Source organism: Bufo bufo, chromosome 6 (genome assembly GCF_905171765.1).
Source record: "Bufo bufo chromosome 6, aBufBuf1.1, whole genome shotgun sequence".
Classification (NCBI taxonomy): domain Eukaryota; kingdom Metazoa; phylum Chordata; class Amphibia; order Anura; family Bufonidae; genus Bufo; species Bufo bufo.
In genome coordinates, this window is record NC_053394.1 from 276766729 (window position 1) to 276784236 (window position 17508).

A 17508-nucleotide genomic window follows, 5' to 3' on the forward strand; every position below is an offset into this window, starting at 1 on the left:
AAATAACAAAGAAAAAAACCCACATCATTTCTTTAAAAAATGGAAGACTTTTATTGAAACACACTTGCAAACTCACGAAATAGAAAATCTGATGACTGAAAAAAACATCCTAGGGAAACTAAATATTGAAAACATTTAGAATGTGTGTATATGTTACACCTGTGTCTTAATATTAATGTTAAGATATATATATATATATATATATATCTCATTTATTTTGTTTTTTTGTATTTGTTATACCTTTTATTTATATGTACTGTAACAAAAAATTACAATATAAAAGATTATTGAAAAAAATATAAAAAAATAGTCGCAGGCGGCTTTTTTTATGCCGCCCTCGCCACATTTTCAAAAGGGGGAGTGACCAACCTTATCAACACAGTTATCTTCATTTACACCAGTTTTCTGGCTCAAATGAAGCTGAGCTGCCATAGATTTCTGTTGAGGTGCACGGACTGACAGAGGATACGTCTAATGTCTGACGAGGCCTGCACCTCTCTGCCGTGTGTCTATGCGACTGGCACTTAGCACAGCTCTAGCCTGTGTCCATGTAACAAGCACTTGTCACATGGACACAGGGTAGAGCGGTGCTGCATTTGAGATGTTACTGGTGCACTCTGGCGCCATGAATCCCGCAGTTATGAAATAGACCATGCACCACTGCACTTATTTGGATCTATGTGTCGTTTGTATCCATGGTACTTGCTATGTACAGGATTGTGGCTTGATAACGGGCAGATGTAGCTGACACATCACTGAAGGTGAATATTTTGATGAATTGAATAAACTGTATTTTTAAGCTCCGGTGCCTTGGTTTTTCCATTTATAGAGGCACATTAAGTCCACTTAATTCAGCACTTCTGAAGTTGTGAGGAGCCGTCAGGAAGGCCATTTTTAACAGAAGTGATTACATTGCACCAATATCTGGTTTAATGTATGAGTTTTCGTCCAACAGTTATCTTGCTTTTATGTCTAGCTTAAAAATGTAAGTAAAGATGGTTTTCCAGTTTAGTAAACCTGGCCTGCGATGCTCCGCTGGGCTCCTTCGTTGTAAACATCCAGTTTGACATTGCCACGGCCAATCACCCCCCTTCCCTTCCATTCTTGCAGCCCTGTAACAGGAAGGGACCGTCTAAAGCAGAGGACTCCTTTAAACAACAGCTGCATATGTGTTCTCTGGTCTAGGGCTACTGTACTATTGTGAGACTGTCACTTTGTATTCTGTATTTTGGCTCATAATATCCAGTCTCAATTGTGCCTTGTAGGTCCATTTCATGTGTGTTTAACATTTTTAATTTTTAATTTTATTTTCATTACAATTCCAGTTTTTGAAACGCCAGGACTTGTTGAATGTGTTGGCTCGTATGATGCGTCCGACCTGCGATCAAGTGGTAAGTGAAGCAATGGCAACCCATCTGTTACCACGTAAGAGCAATAGCAAAATGACCATTTGCAGCACATCAGTCAAGCCCATAGCTCTGAGTCTCTTATTAAGGCCTCATGCACACGACCGTTGTTTTATTCCGTGTCAGTTGCTCCGTTTTTCGTGATTTTCTGCTGACCCATTGACTTTCAATGGGTCCGTTGAAAACTCGGCTAATGCACCATTTGTCATCCGTGGTTCCAGTCCGTCAAAAAAATATAACCTGTGTTATTTTTTTCGCGGAAAACTGTTTGCGGACCCATTCAAGTCAATGGGACCGCTAAAAAACACGGAGGCACACAAGATTGTCCGCGTCCGTTTTTTCCTATCATTTGCATGGCAAACCTGTCTTAGATTTTTTTTTAACTTTTCTTCATGTCTGGTGATCCTCCAAAAATAAAGGAAGACACACGGAAACGGAACAACGGAACCCGATTTTGCGGAACGGAACACAACAACGGTCGTGTGCATGAGGCCTAATACATAGTCAGACTTTTCTGCCTAAAATAGAAATAAAAAAAATCACTACTAAATCCCTGAGTCTTCTGACAATTTGATAATCTATTAGACTGTTAGTTGTATCTGTTTCTGGGTAAGCTGGGTGACAACCAGTAATGACGGCCATGACCACTTCCACATGGGGTTTTCCCCAGTTTACTCATGCTGCTAAATAACCTGATTACACAAGAGTCTGGGATGTATACATAACTTTGCACATGAAGTTTGGGAAAGAGCTTGGTTGGCAGTGCAGTTATATTAGGTGTATTAGTTGGTATAACAGTGAATCACCATGGATATAAGTTGCGGTACATTAAAGTCTGTGTAGTTCAACAGCATCCATTACACCCTGACAGCCTACTGCCATAGTTGGCCACAGATAGTAGTTAGTAGACTGTTGAGAGTAGTAGTTTCACGACAGCTGCTTAACCCCTTAAGGACTCAGCCCTATTTCACCTTAAGGACCAGGCCATTTTTTGCAAATCTGACCAGTGTCACTTTACGGTAAGTGCTGATAACTTTAAAACGCTTTGGCTTATCCAGGCCATTCTGAGATTGTTTTTTCGTCACATATTGTACTTCATGACACTGGTAAAATGAAGTAAAAAAAAAATCATTTTTATTTATAAAAAAATACCAAATTTACCAAAGATTTGTAAAAAATTGCAAATTTCCAAGTTTCAATTCCTCTACTTCTATAATACATAGTAATACCTACAAAAATAGTTATTACTTTACTTTCCCCATATGTCTACTTCATGTTTGGATCATTTTGGGAATGATATTTTATTTTTTGGGGATGTTACAAGGCTTAGAAGTTGTTCAGAATTTTTCAAAATCCCAATTTTTAGGGACCAGTTCAGGTCTGAAGTCACTTTGCAAGGCTTACATAATAGAAACCACCCAAAAATGACCCCATTCTATAAACTACACCTCTCAAGGATTTTACAAACTTTGTTAACCCTTTAGGTGTTCCACAAGAATTAATGGAAAATAGAGATACAATTTCAAAATTTCACTTTTTTGGCAGATTTTCCATTTTAATAATTTTTTTCCGGTTACAAAGCAAGGGTTAACAGCCAAACCAAACTCATTATTTATGGCCCTGATTCTGTAGTTTACAGAAACACCCCATATGTGGTCGTAAACCGCTGTACGGGCACACGGCAGGGCGCAGAAGGAAAGGAATGCCACACGGTTTTTGGAAGGCAGGTTTTGCTGGACTAGTTTTTTTGACACCATGTCCCATTTGAAGCCCCCCTGATGCCCCCCTAGAGTAGAAACTCCAAAAAAGTGGCCCCATTTTAGAAACTACGGGATAGGGTGGCAGTATTGTTAGTACTAGTTTAGGGTACATATGATTTTTGGCAAGATAACAAGAAATAGCTGTTTTGGCAACGTTTTTATTTTATTTACAACATTCATCTGACAGGTTAGATCATGTAATATTTTTATAGAGCCGGTCGATACGGACGCGGTGTTACCTAATATGTATACTTTTTATTTATGTAAGTTTTACACAATGATTTTCATTTTTGAAGCAAAAAAAAAATCATGTTTTAGTGTTTCCATAGTCAGAGCCATAATGTTTTCAGTTTTTGGGCGATTACCTTGGGTAGGGTATGATTTTTGCGGGATGAGATGACTGTTTTATTGGCACTATTTTGGGGTGCGTGTGACTTTTTGATCGCTTGCTATTACACTTTTTGTGATGTAAGGTGACAAAAAATGGTTTATTTAGCACAGTTTTCTATTTTTTACGGTGTTCATCTGAGAGGTTGGGTCATGTGATATTTTTATAGAGCCGGTCGATACGGACGCGGCGATACCTAATATGTATACTTTTTTATTTTATTTATGTAAGTTTTACACAATAATATAATTTTTGAAACCAAAAAAAAAATCATGTTTTAGTGTCTCCATATTCTGAGAGCAATAGTTTTTTTCAGTTTTTAGGCGATTATCTTAGGTAGGGGCTCATTTTTTGCGGGATGAGGTGACGGTTAGATTGGTACTATTTTGGTGGGCAAATGCCTTTTTGATCGCTTGCTGTTGTACTTTTTGTGATGTAAGGTGACAAAAAAAATGGTTTATTTAGCACAGTTTTTTTTTTTTACGGTGTTCATCTGAGGGGTTAGGTCATGTGATATGTTTATAGAGCTGGTTGATACGGACGCGGCAATACCTAATATGTATAATTTTTTCCCCCCCTATTTTTAGCATTTTTTTTTTTTTTTTACTTTATTTGGGGAAAATGACGTTTTTGTTTATTTTTACTTGAAACTTAAAAATTTTTGGGGGGAAAACTTTATTTTTTTCAACTTTTTTTTTTTCACTTTATTTTTTGTCCCACTTTGGGACTTGAACTTTGGGGGGTATATTCCTTTACAATGCATTCTAATACTTCTGTATTGGAATGCATTGGCTGTATGAGTAATACTGTGTGTATTACTCATACAGCTTCCGGGGCCTGTGAGATCCAGGCGGCTGGATCTCACAGTCTCTTCACCGGAAGGCAGCGCGATGCCTTCCTTAGACATCGCGCTGCCTTCCATGCCATCGGGTCCCCCCCACAGCCGTGAGGGGACCCGATGGCACAGCCGCCGCAACCGCAGGTAAAGCCGTAAACCGCAGGTCTGAATTGACCTGCGGTTTGCGGCGATCGCCGATACAGGGGCGTTGTGACAGGATGCCCGCTGAATGATTTCAGCGGGCATCCTGTTCAGATTAACTCCCGCCGCGCCGCAATCGCGGTTTAAACCCATGACGTACCGGTACGTCATGCGTCCCTAAGGGGTTAAACGCTGGTTATAAGTAATAGAGGTCTGACTACCATTCATTAGAACAACATGCCTGTCGAGAAATAGCTGTGCATGCTTGGTCACTCGGCATTAAAGGGATTTTTCCAGATTTTAGTACTGATGAACCATCCTCTGGATAGGTTATCAGTATCTGATCAGTGGGGGTCTGACACCCAGGACCCCCGCTGACCAGCTGTTTGAGAAGCCAGTGGCGCTCGCAGTAGTGCTGTGGCCTTCTCTCAGCTTTCCCTAGTTCAGTGACGACACGCTCCTAAGCACAACTCGGCCCCAGTGAATGGGGCTGAGCACGATACCAAGCACAGCCGTTATGCAATGTTTGGCGCTATGCTTGGTAATCACAGAGAACGCCACATCACTCACAGGAACACCAGTGCCTTCTCCAACAGCTGATCGGCGGGGGACTCGGGTGTCAGACTCCCACCGATCAGATACTGATGAGCTGTTCACAGGATAGGTCATCAATATTAAAATCTCAGAAAACCCTTAAAGAGAATTGGAAACATGGACGAAAGGACTGGATATTGCTGTTTTCTGGAACCCTGTCATGACATATCTAGTTCATATGCAGGTCTGTGATGGTGAAGCCTTTGTATATCATGTCTGTACAAATCCTTACTCATTCCTTCTCTTACTACTGTACACGTCATCTTGCAGCAAGTTAAAGTGACGATGAATGAAGAGGACATGGACACATATGTGTTTGCTGCAGGGACTCGGAAGACGCTTGCTCGGCTGCAGAAAGAAATGCAGGACTTGGTAAGTTGGGCAATAGAGGTAGGTTAGACTCTTGCCTCTGGATTTGGAAGGATTATTTTACGTCCGTTTCCTATTTGCAGAGTGAGTTTTGCAATGACAAGCCTAAGTCTGCAGCCAAGCTTGGTCTCCCGGAGTCTCTGGCCATCCTGTCTGAGATGGGGGAGGTGACAGATGGTGTCTTGGACACTAAGGTGAGCCATTAAAGATGAATTAATCCTGTTTTGTTTAGCTTTGCTTGCTGACCTCCTGCTCATTGTCTCCACGTCTTCTCTACAGATGGTTCATTACCTGACACAATATGGTGATAAGATTGAATCCATCCATTTCTCGGACCAATTTTCTGGTCCAAAGATTGTGCAAGAGTAAGTATTCCATGCTGAATAAATACTATCATTGCACTTGGATCCCTGTTTAAATGACTATGTCTGTGTGCAGTGTGCTAGTGTCTAGTATCCGAGAACAATGAGCGCGCTGCTTTCAGCGCGCTCCGTGTTCTCCTCAGCAGCACAGGGGAGAAGGAAGCAGTCTCTCGCTCCACCCTGTGCCACTGCCACCAATGAGGAGAGAGGGGCGGGCGCACTGCACCACCAATGAAAGTAAATGTAGGACCTTTCATCTGGCAAAAAATTCTGAACTAAGTATCATGATATGTACAGCGGCGCCCCCAGGGATCTCGCTGCACTTACTATTATCCCTGGGCGCTGCTCCGTTCTCCTGCTACGTCCTCCGGTATCTTCGGGGACTTGGTTATACTGGGCGGAGACTTCAGGGACTTGGTTATACGCCCAGAAATAATGGTAAGTCCAGTGAGATCCCTGGGCGCCACTGTACATATCATGATACTTAGTTCAGAATTTTTTACCAGATGAAAGGTCCTCTTTAACTCCTTAAGGACACAGCCCTATTTCACCTTAAAAACCAGGCCATTTTTTGCAAATCTGACCAGTGTCACTTTAAGTGGTGATAACTTTAAAACGCTTTGACTTATCCAGGCCATTCTGAGATAAAAAAATTTCGTCACATATTGTACTTCATGACAGTGGTAAAATGGAGTAAAAATAAATAATTTTTATTTATTAAAAAAAATACCAAATTTGCTAAAAATTTGGAAAAATTAGCAAATTTCCAAGTTTCAATTTCTCTACTTCTATAATACATAGTAATACCTACAAAAATAGTTATTACTTTACATTCCCCATATGTCTACTTCATTTTGGGAATGACATTTTATTTTTGGGGGACGTCACAAGGTTTAGAAGTAAATCTTGAAATTTCTCAGACATTTTCAAAAACCAACTTTTTAAGGACCAGTTCAGGTCTGAAGTCACTTTGCGAGGCTTACATAATAGAAACCACCCAAAAATGACCCCATTCTAGAAACTACACCCCTCAAGGTATTCAAAACTGATTTTACAAATGTTGTTAACCCTTTAGGTGTTCCACAAGAATTTATGGAAAATAGATACAATTTCAAAATTTAACTTTTTTGGCAGATTTTCCATTTTAATATTTTTTTTCAGTTTTTGGGCGATTACTTTGGGTAGGGTATGATTTTTCCGGGATGAGATGACTGTTTTATTGGCACTATTTTGGGGTGCATATGACTTTTTGATTGTTTATTTAGCACAGTTTTTATTTTTTACGGTGTTCATCTGAGGGGTTAGGTCATGTGATATCTTTATAGAGCCGGTCGATACGCACGCGGCGATACCTAATGTCTATTTTTTATTTTTTTCCCTATTTTTTTTTTTTTTACTTTATTTGGGGAAAATGACGTTTTTGTTTATTTTTACTTAAAACTTTAAAAAAATTTTGGGGGGGGGGGGACTTTTATTTTTTCAACTTTTTTTTTTTCACTTTATTTTTTGTTCCACTTTGGGACTTGAACTTTTTGGGGTCTGATCCTTTACAATGCATTCCAATACTTCTGTATTCTTCGAATGATATTGAGTATCGCAATACTTTTTTATGGTATCGAAACCGAATCAAAATGTTGGTATTGAAACAACTTTACTGTAGACGAAGCAGCCTGGAGCCTGTTCTCATGTATTTTACACACAATTCTAATATGTTGTACCAAAGAGCCAGGATGAGAGAAATGTGTACTCCCCAATGTATTTATCTAGACCAGATATAATTGTAGCAAACCATTAGCTGTGAGAGGTATTACACGCAGAGGCTTAGAGCCCACACAAATGTAAGGGTACTTTCACACTAGCGTTTTTCTTTTCTGGCGCTGAGTTCCGTCCTAGGGGCTCAAATCCGGAAAAGAACTGATCAGTTTTCTCCTAATGCATTCTGAATAGAGAGTAATCCGTTCAGGATGTCTTCAGTTCAGTCTTTTTGACTGATCAGGCTTTTCAGAAAACCGTAGCATGTTGTATTTTTACCTCCGCCAAAAATCCTGAACACTTTGACTGAACGCCGGATCCGGTCTTTTTCCCATTGACTTGCATTAACGCCGGATCCGGCGCTGTGTGTTCAGTCAAACCGGATCCGGCTTTTGCATGTTAAACCCGAAAAATTAGAAAAAAAAGTTAAAGTCCATAAATGGCGGATCCGTTTTTTCCAATGCATTTTTGCATTGTGATCAAAATCCTGATCGGGATTCAAATGTAATCCGTTTTCACACATTTTTCCGGATCCGGCAGGCAGTTCCGGTGTCGGAATTGAGCGCTGGATTAAAACAACGCTAGTGTGAAAGTAGCCTAATGGAGAATGTTTTGATTCATTGACAGTGAGGAGAGATCTTGAAAATGCCATATAATAAAATCTGCATGAACTACACTTCAGTGTGCATACACCCGTAGAGGGCATATAATGTTCTTTTTTTTATGTTACTGGAAGACTTCTTTAAGAAGATTAAAACTTGGATCTGCTAGTATTAGGCCTCTTTCACACTTGCGTTGTCCGGATCCGGTGTGTACTCCACTTGCCGGAATTACACGCCGGATCCGGAAAAACGCAAGTGTACTGAAAGCATTTGAAGACGGAACCGTCTTCCAAATGCGTTCAGTGTTACTATGGCACCCAGGACGCTATTAAAGTCCTGGTTGCCATAGTAGGAGCGGGGAGCGGGGGAGCAGTATACTTACAGTCCGTGCGGCTCCCGGGGCGCTCCAGAATGACGTCAGAGCGCCCCATGCGCATGGATGACGTGATCCATGTGATCACATGATCCATGCGCTTGGGGCGCCCTGACGTCACTCTGGAGCGCCCGGGGAGCCGCACGGACGGTACGTATACTGCTCCCCCGCTCCCCGCTACACTTTACCATGGCTGCCAGGACTTTAGCGTCTTGGCAGCCATGGTAACCATTCAGAAAAAGCTAAATGTCGGCTCCGGCAATGCGCCGAAACGACGTTTAGCTTAAGGCCGGATCCGGATCAATGCCTTTCAATGGGCATTAATTCCGGATCCGGCCTTGCGGCAAGTGTTCCGGATTTTTGGCCGGAGCAAAAAGCGCAGCATGCTGCGGTATTTTCTCCGGCCAAAAAACGTTCCGTTCCGGAACTGAAGACATCCTGATGCATCCTGAACGGATTTCTCTCCATTCAGAATGCATTAGGATAATCCTGATCAGGATTCTTCCGGCATAGAGCCCCGACGACGGAACTCTATGCCGGAAGACAAGAACGCAGGTGTGAAAGAGCCCTTAGTTACATCCCTGATATATACTAATTTACAAAAAAAATAACCCACCCAGATAGAAATGTCAGATTGCCGCAGAACTCTGCATGCAGTTTTGTCTCAGACATGTAAATGATTACAGGTGTCGTCTGACTTGACACTGGGACTTGCCACAAGAGAGCGTAAAAGTCTTTCTGCTGCCCTATAAAAAGGATCTCAGAGGCTACTTTTGGTTAGTGTACCTCTTGGTGAGAGATCCTTCACTACTAGACATGCCACTTTCATGCACTTGAAGACATTTTGACCAGTTTCCAGACTTTATGATGGGGGTGCATCTTTAGACTTTGAGAAGCAGTATTTTATTTCAAGAAATTTCCTGCCAACTAGGCCATTCTGACTTGGGTGTTTGGAGGTGTTGGGAGCAGTGTTTACACGAGGGCATACACACATGGCAAACAGGCTCCAAACGGCCCAGACAGATCACCGTTCTAGTGGAGGGTTTGATCTACTGACTGGCATAAGCAGCTCCCACAGTTTCGTCAACCATCCAGACACAGGTGGCACCTTCATCCTGCACCCCTGTCTCTGCCTGAACCATTTCCAGGCGCATAGCAGAAGGAAATTTGGTATCACAGCGCCCATTCATTGTGCGGCCATTGACAGCCAGCCACGTTGCCTTCATTTGCAGTGGGTGTTTTGGATGAGAAACCTGACCTGCTACAGACTGGAATCTTATCATCTTTAGCAACAAATTCAGGTTCTGTTGGGATGCCACGATGGTTAGTTTCAAGTATGGAAGCCTCGTGGTGAGCACTTCAATCCTGCCTTTGCTATGGGGTGACACACTGCCCCAACTGCTGGTGTGGTGATCTGGGGACCCTTTCACCTATGACAATCGTTCACCCCCAGTAGTGATACGAGGGACACTAACAGCTCAGCTCAGTGCAGGACATCCTGCGGCCACAAGTGTTGCCTCCCATAGCAGGGCTTCCAACTGGTGTGATGATCTGGGGACCCTTTCACCTATGACAGTCACCCCCAGTAGTGATACGAGGGACACTAACAGCTCAGTGCAGGACATCCTGCGGACACAAGTGTTGCCTCCCATAGCAGGGCTTCCAACTGGTGTGATGATCTGGGGACCCTTTCACCTATGACAGTCACCCCCAGTAGTGATACAAGGGACACTAACAGCTCAGTGCAGGACATCCTGCGGACACAAGTGTTGCCTCCCATAGCAGGGCTTCCAACTGGTGTGATGATCTGGGGACCCTTTCACCTATGACAGTCACCCCCAGTAGTGATACGAGGGACACTAACAGCTCAGTGCAGGACATCCTGCGGCCACAAGTGTTGCCTCCCATAGCAGGGCTTCCAACTGGTGTGATGATCTGGGGACCCTTTCACCTATGACAGTCACCCCCAGTAGTGATACGAGGGACACTAACAGCTCAGTGCAGGACATCCTGCGGCCACAAGTGTTGCCTCCCATAGCAGGGCTTCCAACTGGTGTTTTCCAGCAGGATAATACTTGAGCACACACAGCAAGGGTTTCCCAGAAGTGTCTACCAGATTACAACACTTCCTTGGCCTGCCTAGTCACCAGATTGATCACCATTTGAGCATTTATGGGACCAACTTGGATGCCAGCTCTAGCAACCTAGGAGTGTGCAGGATCTACAGGCCAAGCTACATCATCTGTGCTGCAGGGTACCATACAGAAACTGTCTGCTCCATGCACAACCGTATGGCTAGAGGCATCTGACAGAGTACTAGAGCTTCCTTTTCAATTGTACAGTTTTCCCCAAAAAACTTACTTCACTTTCACTCTAATATTGTAATCCCTTACATATGCCATCATTACATTCACACACAGAAAGTTGCATTTGATTCCAAAAACTTTCTTGGTGCATTATTTTGTACAAGGCACTTGGTTTCATTCTTAATCTTTCATAGGCTTTCTATATTGTTCATGTGCTGAAATTAGAGGTCATTTATTTACAGGCCTAGAGTCAATTGCATGTATGCCATTATGGCTTTGGGACCCCTTACTTACACTTGTTTCCTTTCAGGGAGGGGCAGCCACTCAAACTACCAGAGACCAAGAAGACTCTTCTGTTTACATTTAATGGTAAGGATAGGGGTGCCCTGTCTCTGCTACTAAACAAGGAAATCTTTGGGAACTATCTGATCTTTTCCATCTTCGTCTTCTAGTGCCTGGAGCTGGAAACGCGTCAGTAAGGGACATGGAGTCTCTTCTGCCACTGATGAACATGGTAATTTACAGCATTGACAAAGTGAGAAAGTTCCGTCTGAACAGGGAGGTGAGTTGATGTGTGAGATAGTATGAGTATGTATATGTGTGTGTGTATATATATATATATATATATATATATATATATATATATATATATATAAATAATATCACCTTGCCTTCTACTGTGACTCATGTTTAACAAACTACCTGGTTCTCACTTTCAGGGGAAGCAAAAAGCTGATAAGAACCGCGCCCGAGTTGAGGAGAACTTTCTGAAGCTTACACATGTGCAGCGCCAAGAAGCCGCACAGAACAGACGCGAGGAGAAGAAGAGAGCAGAGAAAGAGCGCATCATGAATGAGGAGGATCCTGATAAGCAGCGCCGTCTGGAGGTGAGTTGTGAGCATTACACATCTACATGCCCTCAAGCAACATAGCAAATTAAGCGCAAAGATAATAATTATTTGTTCAGTAGACTGTAAATGTCCTGTGACTGCCGGATTTCAGAGTGATATTTCAGACTTGGCCACAAGGGGGTGCTCTTCATTAACAATTTACTTTTTATTAACTATATGTGCTGATCGGTCTTTAACCCTTTCACGACTGCAATCTGTATATATACGTGATAGCTGCACATACCCCGTGCAGCTATCACGTGTATAGACGTCAAGCCAGCTCTTTAATCCAAGCGCTGCAAAACGTTTGGATTAAAGCTTCTGCCCCTGTCCTGCTGCTGTCACGGACAGCATACAGTCTAGTAATGCCAGCAAGGGGCCAATCAGAGTGGCCCCTTGCCGGCAATCGATCCGATTAGTTAGTCTGTGCAGACTAACCAATCGGATCGCGGCAGTGTTAAAATGCCCGTTTCAGGCTCTGATCTGCGCTCTGCAGATCAGAGCCTGAAAGTCGATAGTGTTCCTCATGCCCCCCCATCTGAGCCGCTCTAAGTACATGGTGCCCCTCTGTGTGCGCCCCCCGCCCCCCCCCCCCCCCCGGATCTGTGCCCCGCCGATCTCCTTCCTGCTCCTCTATCTCCTTCCTGGCATGCGATCCGCCCCCTGCATGAATTTTCTAGCCGCCCCTCCTGCGGCTGCCCCATTGTAGTCTGTACCCCCCGACCCCCCCATCCCTTCCAGCGCTGCCCCCGATTCCCCATTCTGTGTGTGATGGCGGCGGCTCCATTCCTGAGCCGCCGCCATCAGCAGAGAGTGTCAGCTCTATGCTGACACTCTCCTGTAACCCTATAGATGCTGCGGTTGCGGCATCCATGGGGTTAACAGAGGGAGGGAGCTCCCTCTCTCCACCATCGGGGCTGCAGCGCTGTGATTGCAGCACCCGATGGTTGCCATGGCAACCGGACGCTTTGCAAAAGCGTCCGGTTGCCATGGCAAAGGCGTCCAGTGCTGCCACCTACAGGCAATCTGGAAGTATTATACTTTGCAATGCAAGAGCATTGCAAAGTATAGTACAACTATCAGCCCCACTGGATCTTCAAGATCCAAGAGGGAACTGATAAATAAGTGAAAATAATAAAAGTAAAAATAAATCAATAAATAAATAAAAATGTAAATAAAAAAAGACATTGCCTTTTCCTATAAAAAAATAAAATACACATATTAGGTGTCACCGCGTCCGTAACGACCGTCTCTATAAATATATCACATGATGGACCCCGTCCGATAAACACCATAAAAATAAAATAAAAAAAACAGTGCCAAAAAAGCTATTTTTGTCACCTTACATCACAAAAAATGCAACAGCAAGCGATCAAAAAGGCTTATGACACCCAAAATAGTACCAATCAAACCGTCACCTCGTCCCGCAAAAAATGATACCCTATTTAAGACAATTGCCCAAAAAATAAAAAAGCTATGGCTCTCAGACTATAGAGACACTAAAACATCATTTTTTGGGTTTCAGAAATGCCATTATTGTGTAAAACTTAAATAAATAAGAAAAAGTATACATATTAGGTATTGCCACGTCCGTAACGATCTTCTCTATAAAACTATCACATGACCTAACTCCTCAGATGAACGCTGTAAAAATAAATAAATGAAAACTGTTCCAAAACAGCCAATTTTTGGGTCACCTTGCCCCATAAAGTGTAATAATAAATGATCAAAAAATCCTATGTACCCAAAAATGGTACCAATAAAAACCTCAACACTTTCTGCAAAAAACGAGCCCCTGCACAAGACGATCGGCAGAAAAATAAAAAACATATGGCGTTCAGAAAACCAATCCAGCACAATCTACCTTCCAAAAACCGTACGGCATTCCTTTCCTTCTGCGCCCTGCCGTGTGCCCATACAGCAGTTTATGACCACATGTGGGGTGTTTCTGTAAACCGCGGAATCAGGGTAATAAATATTGAGTTTTGTTTGGCTGTTAACCCTCAATGTGTTAAAGAAAAAAAATATATAAAATGGAAAATCTGCCAAAAAAGTGACATTTTTTAATTTCATCTCCATTTTCCTTTAATTCTTGTGGAACGCCTAAAGGGTTAACAAAGTTTGTAAAATCAGTTTTGAGTAACTTGAGGGGTGTAGTTTCTATAATGGGGTCATTTATGGGGGTTTCCACTATGTAAGCCCCACAAAGTGACTTCAGATCTGAACTGGTCCTTAAAAAGCGGGTTTTGGAAATTTTCTTAAAAATTGTAATAATTGCTTCTAAACTTCTAAGCCTTCTAACGTCCTAAAAAAATAAAATGACATTTCCAAAATGATGCCAACATAAAGTAGACATATGGGGAATGTTAAATAATAAATATTTTATCAGGTATCACTTTCTGTTTAAGAAGCAGAGAAATTGAAATTTGGAAAATTGTGAATTTTTCAAAATTTTGGGTAAATTTGGGATTTTTTCATAAATAAAGGTGAAATATATTGACTCAAATATATGACTATCATGAAGTACAATGTGTCACGAGAAAACAATCTCAGAATGGCGTGGATAAGTAAAAGTGTTCCAAAGCTATTACCACATAAAGTGACACATGTCAGATTTGTTAATTTTGACCTGGACACTGGGGCATCAATGACCCTTGGTCATGAAAGTGTTAAAGGGAACCTGTCACGTGGATTTTGTGTATAGAGCTGAGGACATGGGTTGATAGATGGCCACTAGCACATCCACAATATCCAGTCCCCATAGCTCTGTGTGCTTTTATTGTGTAATAAAACGATTTGATACATATGCAAATGAGTCAGAGCTTGAAAATATGACTCTTCTCTGGTCACACAAGTAATATATGACACAGAGCTTTGGGGACTGGATATTACAGATGTGCTAGCGGCCATCGAGCAACCCATGTCCTCAGCTCTATACACAAAATCCCGGTGACAGGTTCCCTTTTAAGCACAGGACGCAATGAACTCTTCATTACATTTATTCTGTATCTCGTGCAGGAAGCCGCCCAGCGTCGGGAGCAGAAGAAGATGGAGAAAAAGCAGATGAAAATGAAGCAAATTAAAGTGAAGGCCATGTAACAGCCAATCCAGTCCCTGCCCCCTCCCTAACTGCAACCTCAGTCAGGATAGCAGGGGAAAACTGAGACCTCATTTAGGAATAGTATATCATTGGCTATGAAGAACTGGTACTTTGTCTTCCCATATACAGCTTTATGTAAGAATTACCTTTAGCAGGGACCTGGTGTCCAATACCTTCTCCCAAGGAACCTTGGTATAGGCAGGTTTGGGCATGGACTGTTTGACTGTAGTGGTAACCGCCCCTCACTTATGGACAAGAATGTACTGAATCGCCTGAAGCATAACATGAGCCCAGTTGGTAACAGTGCTGCATGGTTCTGAAAACTCTTCAATATGTGCACCGAGCACCAATCCAGCCATACCCCTACAAGCCTTCCTTAGCCTCTCCGGCTAGAACGAAAACCACAGGACAGAGTTCTTCCTTCACCTTGAAATTTTAATCTCTGATGTCAAGTAATGAAGATTAGGATTGTTAACAGTATTGTATTTTAATTGCAAAGCTTTTTTTTTTTTTGTTTAATGGCCAGCATTACATATAGGCTGACCATAGGCAAGAAAAGTACATGGGCGCATATGGGGAGGTTTACCAAAACTGGTGTAAAGAAACTGCTTAGTTGCACATTGCAACCAATCAGATTCCACCTTTCATTGTCCAAAGGAACTCTGAAAAATAAAATCTGATTGGTTGTTATGGGCAAGTAAGTCAGTTGTCTTTTACAGCAGTTTTGATAAATCTCCCCCATAGTATTTGATAGGTGAAATCTGAGTTATGTCTCCCTGAAAATGGTTATCCGGTAAATTTATATTGATGAAGGGTCTGACTCCTGGTACCCCACCGATCAGCTGTTAGAAAAGGCCAGGCGCTCCATTAGCACCGTGGCCTCTTCCTAGGCCGTGTGACATCACGTACATCGGTGACATGGCCTAGTTGCAGCTCAGCCCCACTGAAGTGAATAGGGCTGAGCTGCAATACCAAGCACAACCGCTGTACTATGCACGGCGGCTCCCTGGAACAGCTGATTGGCAGGGTCCTGAGGATAGGTCATCATTATCATTCCCTGGTCATCCATTATCAACCCTTTAAATGTTTGCTGTTGGGTTTCTTTTTTTTCTTCTATATCTCATAGGCATTAAATCATCTATGAGTCTTGCTGATAAATTTTAGAGAGTATACCTTAATGTTGGCTATGGCAGGTTGGTAAAATATGTGGCGAAGATTGCTTATCAGTAGACCAGGCTATGCTGTTCTGGTTATGGTGGTCTTTTAGGGGCTTTTTTCCATGTATATCAAATTTCTGTAATGTAGTCTTTAGGTTTTCTATACGTTATATGCATTAGGTTGAAAAAAAGTTCATACTTGCCCTAACAGTTGTGGCACCGACGGGGTTAAAACACATAGCATGTCCTTAAAATTAAGAACAAACTTTGCTCGCCATCTGCCTGCTTATTGGTTAAATTGATTGCATAAGCGGGCAAGTCTTCCTAGATGAGGTTGTCATAATGTACCCACTACCCTGCTCTACCCTGGCTGCGGTTGTGTTAGCTTCTATCCCAGCTAAAACACTGCTGTCAAGTACATCCTATAATAACTTGGCCTCTGATTTTTAGGTTCTTTACTTAGGTTTAATAATCTCTTCCCCAATATTTTATAAATCTAATATAAAAAAAAGTATTTAAGTTTTATTGCAAAATATTTCTATAAAGCAAAATAGTATTATTCCTAGTGCCCACCTGCAGGGGGCAGTACACAGCTTGTGTGTCGATTCCATTTACTACAGTGTTGTCAGATCCATAGCTCTGGTTGGCTACACAATGAAGGCAGCAATTTTTGCGAACTGATATTTAGCCTATAAGGTTTATAAGGCGCAAACATTGGCCCTGAAGATCCACAACTGAATTTCACTTGAGTAAAAAAAAAAAAAGATCTGAAAATACAGCCCCCTAGTCATCCGTTTAATGTTCTATATATCAGGTTAAAGGGGTTCTGCAGTTTTTTTAACTGGATAGATCATCAGCATCTGATTGGCGGGGGTCCGACACCCAGGACCCCTGCCGATCAGCTGTTTGAGAAGGCAGCAGCGCCGCTGCCTTCTCGCTGTTTACCGCAGGCCCAGTGACGTCACGACTAGTGTCAATGGCCTGGGCGTGGCTAAGCTCTGTTCACTTGAATGGATCTTAGCCCCGCGCCCAGGCCATAGATACTAGTCGTGACGTCACTGGGCCTGCGGTAAACAGCGAGAAGACCGTGGCGCTACTGCCAGTGCCGCTGCCTTCTCAAACAGCTGATCGGCAGTGGTCCCAGGGGTCGGACCCCCGCCGATCAGATGCTTATGATCTATCCAGAGGATAAATCATCAGTTTAAAAGAACTGCAGAACCCCTTCAAAGAGGACCAGTCACCACTAGGCTAGCAGTCTGCAGTAAGGGTACAGAGGGGTGTTGGACTCCATCCAGTCAGTGCTGCCATTGTCAGCCTGTGCAGGGACCTTCCTCCCCCCCAATCAGTTAATACCCATCTCTACCTTTTACTGCAGACCGCTAGCAATTAATTCATAAACTTCTAGTAGAAATAATAAAGGAATGGATGCTCCAGAGTTGTTGTTACATTGGGAATGCATGTAGCTATTAA

At 42.6% G+C, this 17508-nt stretch overlaps 1 protein-coding gene across 2 annotated transcripts in view; it reads left to right on the plus strand.

Annotated features, from left to right (window-relative positions):
• Window positions 1-16837, plus strand: part of CCDC47 (coiled-coil domain containing 47) — a 28948-nt gene extending 12111 nt beyond the window's left edge. For both annotated transcript variants that reach the window (XM_040438879.1, XM_040438880.1), the window contains exons 6-13: window positions 1326-1391; window positions 5398-5499; window positions 5580-5690; window positions 5776-5861; window positions 11202-11260; window positions 11344-11453; window positions 11611-11778; window positions 14800-16837. In XM_040438879.1, the coding sequence (XP_040294813.1) occupies window positions 1326-1391; window positions 5398-5499; window positions 5580-5690; window positions 5776-5861; window positions 11202-11260; window positions 11344-11453; window positions 11611-11778; window positions 14800-14880 (783 nt within the window). In that variant the 3' untranslated portion in view covers window positions 14881-16837. The remainder of the gene's footprint in view (window positions 1-1325; window positions 1392-5397; window positions 5500-5579; window positions 5691-5775; window positions 5862-11201; window positions 11261-11343; window positions 11454-11610; window positions 11779-14799) is intronic.
• The last annotated feature ends 671 nt before the right edge of the window (window positions 16838-17508 follow it).